Source organism: Teleopsis dalmanni, chromosome 2 (assembly GCF_002237135.1).
Source record: "Teleopsis dalmanni isolate 2A chromosome 2, ASM223713v2, whole genome shotgun sequence".
NCBI lineage: Eukaryota > Metazoa > Arthropoda > Insecta > Diptera > Diopsidae > Teleopsis > Teleopsis dalmanni.
This window is the reverse complement of record NC_051847.1, coordinates 11,463,380-11,469,972: the sequence shown is the minus strand read 5'-3', so window position 1 is coordinate 11,469,972 and position 6,593 is coordinate 11,463,380. Positions and strand designations below refer to the sequence as shown.

The window sequence follows — 6,593 nt, the reverse complement described above, 5'->3', positions numbered from 1 at the left end:
CATTCTTTCTTTCGGAACTCGCATTGATTCAGGATTTTCTTCACAGTAACTTCAGAATATTATCGTTCTTAAGACCGTTTTATTGCCTCTAGTCATAGATTCCAAGCTTTACCCATTGTCCCAAATCTGAAAAATCGTATACCTATATGCATTAAAGTTTATTATAATATAACCTTTTTTATGAGTACTTTAAATTAAATTTAGAGAATATGTAGGAGAGTATGCAAGCTCTAATACTATTTTGAATTATTAATATATATCATACAATATTTAATACATACACAATTTTTTTTTAAAATTGACATATGTTTTTCAAAATATTTTATTCATTGCGTAATTTTTTTATTAATTTTCATATAACACATTTAAAGTTTCAGGCTTCACCGCTTTTGCGGATTTCAAAATTGCGGCATTAACATCTTTGCCAATTTAAACTTTCTATCATGTTTAAATTATCTAATTTCACTCTACCACAACTTTTTAATATTTTAGATTTACAAAAACGGCGTCGTTTTCATCCTTTACGAAATTTGCGGCGTATTTTTAGACGACGTACCATCACTAATCCAACAGATACACCAACCAGCTTATCAGTGCCACAACAGCCTACAAGTAGTACCAGTGAAAAGAATTTACGTAGTGCTACACTTTCTTCGATATCTTCTGTTGTTTCGGCTTCATCACCATCGTCGCCATTAACACACCAACAAATACAGGAATCATATTCATCACAATCATTGCCTAAATCAAAATCGTACGGCATTGCGAGTAGTATAGGAGCAGCCGTATTAGGTAGAGATGCTGCATCTAAAAAACAAAAGACAAAACAGCAACAACAACTTCAACAACAGCAGTTACAACAATTAAGAGACCAAACGTCGGCTGGTACGACAATAATAAACGATAACGATATGTACACAACAACAACTTCAAGTACATCTTCCTATCATCATAGTCATCACACACAGAATTATGCAAAGCATACATATGTGGGGCCAGGTAATACTCCACAACGACAATCTATAGGCGTTGCAGTATTGCCAACTGCAATGAATCGTAGTTTTTTCAGTGAGCGACAGAAACTACGTAGCGTTGGTGACTCATCGCAGGACCTTGATAGCAGTGGTAATGGTAGTGGTAGTAACATTGATAGCAACAATGCAGGACGTACAAATGATAATAACAGTGGCGGAGAAATGTCCGACAGTCAGAGAAGCTTGAGTGAAGGACGCTTAGTTGACAGGTCAGTTTACAATTAAAGTATTATTAAATTATTATACTTATGATATATTTAAAGTAAATTTATTTATGTCAGATATAAACGAGGGAATTATAAAGAGGTTTAACTAATAGTAATGTTAAAAAGAAGTGAGAAGTAAATTAGAAATACACAGTCAAACTTCCATAACTCGAAATACCATTTTGCAAAGAAATTTTTCGACTAATGGAGACTTCGAGCTAAAGAATTTTTTTGTAATTGTATGTACTTCGCTCTCTAAATCCTGTTGCATTCTATTTAGTTCGAGTTATAGAAAATTCGAGTTATAGAAGTTGGAGTTATTGTACAACTTCATATTAATGATAAAACTACATTTTATATAAATTTGATATCTCTAATTTGTATATAACTCTATATAGTAGCAAAAAATTAACTTAATACTTTTTTTTTCAGTGATTATAATACACAAGATCAACTTTCACAATCGCATGATAGCGTTTTTTCCGAATCTGCGACTGCTAGCAGCCTCTCTTCAGTTCTTAAGGTAAGTTGCAATTATTATAAAGATAATCCTTTTACAATACGTTTATAACCTAATTCTACCATTTCTTGTTCTGACGTCAAGAAATGAACCAGCTAACATTAGCAAAAATACTAAATTAATTAATTTAAATCCGTTTAACAAACTCATCGAGGTCTTCTCATGAGTCATCATAGTGTAAAAATTGTTGGCTATAAAAACCAAACAACCATTTCGATTGAAATTTGCTGATTTAACTTATTTAAAACAAGAGACTACAGTGTCAGCTATCAATTTTATTCACATATTCGTATTTTTTATTAAATTACTGAAAGTATTGCTCACCAAACTTCTCTGTCCATTGTTGATGCAATCAATTTAAATTGATTTTAATCAAATTCAATTTGTGTGTCCTCCTAATAAAAGCAGCTGGAAAGGTTATTTGGACATATTGTAAGAGCATGGAAATATGTACTCACAAACCAGTACCGAGTATTTATTAGTCAAAGGGACAAAGAATTATGGAGCGCTCTGTAAGCGATTAAGTCGCATGTTATTAATTGAACAATGGGTGGTAATAGCACTCTGAAGCTTTTGTGCCATTACGACTACTGGCTCCGGGTAATTGCGATTGTAATATTGAGTAATTGAGTTTCAATTGCTTTCTTTGTACTGCATGAGTATTTGAAGTTGATATTTACAAATAAAAGCAAGTATTTTTAATAAACTTAAATGTTGATATGTGAATCATAATTGAATTCATATTTTCATTAACTAAATGCCGTCGTCGTAAATTAATATTTTTGTAATGAAATTGTAGTTAAAAAGCTTTCCATAATTCCGCGATGTAGTACGAGTGTCTCCAATGACATACATTGACATTTTAAGTTAGAATTTTTAATTTTTGCGCTTTCACTGAAAAATGCTTACTCGTTCCATAAACGCTAAATGATTTTTTTTTACTGACGATACATATATTTTTATTAAATTTTTTTATTTTAATTTTTGAAATGTTAACAACTTTTTGCATAAATAATTTATTTCAATGTTACATATTTCTATTTTGTCATTCTGACATTTGCAAATTTAACCTTTCCAATTACTTCTCCACAGAAATTTTTATGTAAATTTCTACTATTTCCATAATATTTCTGTTTAGAATCCAAACCAATATATTTCAGTTTAATAAATAAAAACAGCTCTCGCTATACAGAAACAAATTTTAATTTTAAACAAATTATTAAATTTTTGTATGTACTCGTATCAACACCTTTACTTTCTGCAACAATTTTAGCCTTGCAATTTATTTCTTTTATTTACAGAAAAAAAATTTTATTTGTATAAACATAAAAACAAATTTTTTTATAACAAACTCAATTTTTTTATAACTCAATGTTGTAGCAAAATCAACAGCTGCACATTATAGAAATTGATGATAAATAAATAGCCTAATCGAAGCCGAACACCAATGTGCTATCTTTTTTAAATCTTTGAATGCGTGCAATCTTCATATCTCTCCTTTTAGAAGGAAAGAGATAACTTCTCCATACAGCAAACACTAATTTGGTTGGCACAACGAAACTTACGGTATAGGTTAGCATACTCAACAGTAAGTTATTATGTTATGAATCAGTCCAAACTGCAGTTTCAACCTTTTTGTGTATGGTTTACGCTTTGGTTCTCATCGCACATTTGTCTGTCATCTCCAAAAGAAAAAATTTCTTCATATAGCAAGTACAGTCCTAATTCAAGTAAGGTTACAATATAGTCGCGTGCTCTCTAAACATTTACTTATTACGAATTGGGTCATTTATACCTTACAGGGCAACAAAACAGCTCATTTGCGTTACTTGGACGGCGTTACTTCCATTACTTGAAAACTCTGCCGGCACTGAAACTAACCAATAATTTCTTATGTGTGTCCAAAATGTACTTTACATGGCATATGCTAAGCTATGCTCAATCTCCACTATTCCACCGAAGTGAAACAGTCCTAAAACTTATTGCAGATTAGATTGATTAAATAGCAGAATTGATCATTTCCATCAAACCGGAACCATAATCTATCTTGACCTAGAAACTAAGGATAACTCGTAACTAGGCATAGCCTAATAGTCATAGTCGCACAGAAAGTAAGAATTTTATCTGACCACCAATACGATCTGCGCCTAGCAATGGACGAAAAATGATGAAGCTGTCACATCTTATCCAGTTGCCCAACTCCAACAAAGTGTTGAACTGTAATTCTTGGAAATGCAACATTGAGTGAAATATTTATTTTGTTTACAATTTTACCGCCAAGTTTTTTATTGGTTTTTAAATATAATTTCAGTTTGGGAATTATTGTACAGTGTTTGCTTTATAGTATATATGAATAATATATGATCCGTAAATAAAGTTCATCCTGATATTCATATAAATTGATACTGATTTAAATATAGCTACTTCATGGAGTACTCATTCGAATCTAAATACTTGTGAAAAAAATTCTTATTATTATCAACTTCAGAAATATTTGTAAAGACTATTTAAGCTAGACGTCCCAAAGATTTCGTAGCCACTTTCTTTACTGCCTTCATATCGTTAGTTACCTGGTCGTTCCACCAAAGATGCGGACTTCACCTACCACATTTACGACCAGCGAGTACCGAAGCAAATACCTTTCTAGTCAAAGCATTTTCTTCATTCGCACGACATAACCTAGCTAGCGAAACCACAAAATTTTTATGCTCTTAACTATTTAAACTATTTTGCATAGATGGTTCATCGTTTCATCTAATTCTATACTTATTGTCACCTTGTAAAGTACCATAGATCTTCTAAAGCATTTTTCTCTCAAATTCTTTTTATACCTTCTCAGCACTATTGGAGATTTTCCTAGCTTCTGTCCTTTACAGTAGAAAATGCATGATAAAAGACTATATATGGACTATATATATTGAAATACGTGTGTATATTACCCTCTTTACAACTTTTTCATTTTCCTTTGAAACAAAAGTTAATAAAAATCTACAATATTCTAAATGTGGGCCATTTATTTTGGAATTAAAGTAAATCAATTTTTGATTTTGTAAACTCAATAAATCTTTCAAAATTAAATTGAAATGCGACAAGAAAAGCACTTCAATCACAAATCAATGCACCAATTCCCAGATTTGTAAACAAATCCGCCAAGAAACATGCAAAGAAGCATTCTATAACCAATTTTCAGAATTTATATTGAAAAATAAAAATGAATGACGAATGAAGAAACTCTTCTAAATCACTCAATTTAACAACAAATTGATTGATTGATTTTTGCTTAATGCCACAAGCTGCAACGTATCGACTTAACAGTGCACCAGACACATACAGTGCATGGCACGATACGGAAAAACAAGAAAATGAATTCGAGTATTACAGACGAAAGAGTTGAAATTAGAAAAGCCGTAGAAAATGACTGAATAGAAAAAAGAAATTGAAGAAAATGCATTACATACTCAGCACAAAGCAAGGGGAACCAGAATTTTTGTACCGACGACTGCAACCAATAGCCACAACAACAAAACCGCAGACTCAAAGTCTTGCATGGTTTGCTGGCCACATACTTTGTGGTGCTCATGGTTGAAGACTACAAAGGCTTCCTTCTTCTTGCTGCCGGAGCCACTTTTATAACAAGTGGCTTTCAAAGAAAACTAAAAGCATTACCACGAGGGGGGCTACAGAAAAGCTGATGTTGTATTGTGGCAGCTTCTTAAGATTCCAGCCTGTTTAACATACAAGCATAGCAAATCATACTTTTTAATACGAGGTGCACAGAACAATAACAACATTTAGACTAAGAAGAAACTGAACAGTAACAACAACAACAACAACAACCACTATTGCACTATTTAGTATGTATTTTTATGGCTATTGAACTCAACTTTAGACTTCTGGTATATCAGTTTAAATCGAGACTTTTGCACGCGTGTATCTATCTGGACGGTGTTCATTTCCTTGTGTCAAGTGTTTAATTAAAAAAAAACTAATTAGATTTATTTGATAAATAAAATTGTTGTTTTTATTGATTAAAAAGTTTTACTAGTGCTTTAAAGTGAACAAATAAATATATATTTTTTTTTTATTTTTCAATTAATACTTATTCTATGATTATCACCTAATTTTTTTTCATTTACACACGTCTATAAAAGCCTATAGACATTGTAACCTATTTTTGCGTAATAGAAATCGTAAAGTGCTCTTATTCTGCTAAGACGTAATTCCACTAATACCATTGAATTTATGACTGTTTTAAAAACTGTCATAAGTCGGTTATATACCAGCGATAGGTTTCTAGAAATAAATCTGTAGATAAGATTCAATTTCGCTTTGAGTCTCCCAATCCGATACAATATTGTTCGTAGAATTCATTAAATAATTGTCAAGAAAATGTCATATATCATTATCAGATATGATTGGATTATTCGAATTTGTATTGAAGTATATGATCGATAATAAGTAGGTGTGTGATCAACTCAAAGAGTCTGTTTGTTAAGTTAAAAATTTTCCATTTCTCTTGGTCCTAAAAATACTTCTGATCTTACTATGGTAGGGTTTAAAATAACTAATGTGAAGCATAAATCAACAACAACAATTAAAAGCAATAGTCAAGCTAATCAACCAATGTTTTAGATTCGTTAAATTATTTAGTGTTTAATATTTTTTCGAAATACCTCAGCAACATCATGTAATATTATAAATAAGTTATACACTAATAATGTCATGCATTTAGTATCAATTATGAAGTAATCTTTTTCACTGCACTCATAACATCAGTCAGTGTTTAGCTCAAAGAAATGCGTATATTTAAATTAATAAGAGTTAAACTGCCAG

The 6,593-nt window shown here is 31.2% G+C and overlaps 1 protein-coding gene across 1 annotated transcript; it reads left to right on the top strand.

The window, feature by feature from the left end:
- The first annotated feature begins 332 nt into the window (after window positions 1-332).
- On the top strand, window positions 333-4,668 carry LOC119684320 (probable cyclin-dependent serine/threonine-protein kinase DDB_G0292550). Its single transcript, XM_038098337.1, has 3 exons — window positions 333-1,243; window positions 1,673-1,763; window positions 4,600-4,668. The coding sequence occupies exons 1-3, from the start codon at window positions 444-446 to the stop codon at window positions 4,618-4,620; spliced, it is 912 nt and encodes a 303-aa protein (XP_037954265.1). The 5' UTR covers window positions 333-443; the 3' UTR covers window positions 4,621-4,668.
- Window positions 4,669-6,593: the final 1,925 nt, after the last annotated feature.

Excerpts from the sequence above, each read along its gene's own strand:
- LOC119684320 (XM_038098337.1), top strand. The coding sequence starts at position 444 with ATGTTTAAATTATCTAATTTCACTCTACCACAACTTTTTAATATTTTA. Across the intron at positions 1,244-1,672 it reads GAAGGACGCTTAGTTGACAG|TGATTATAATACACAAGATC; the intron begins GTCAGTTTACAA and ends TTTTTTTTTCAG. Across the intron at positions 1,764-4,599 it reads GCCTCTCTTCAGTTCTTAAG|CACTATTGGAGATTTTCCTA; the intron begins GTAAGTTGCAAT and ends ATACCTTCTCAG.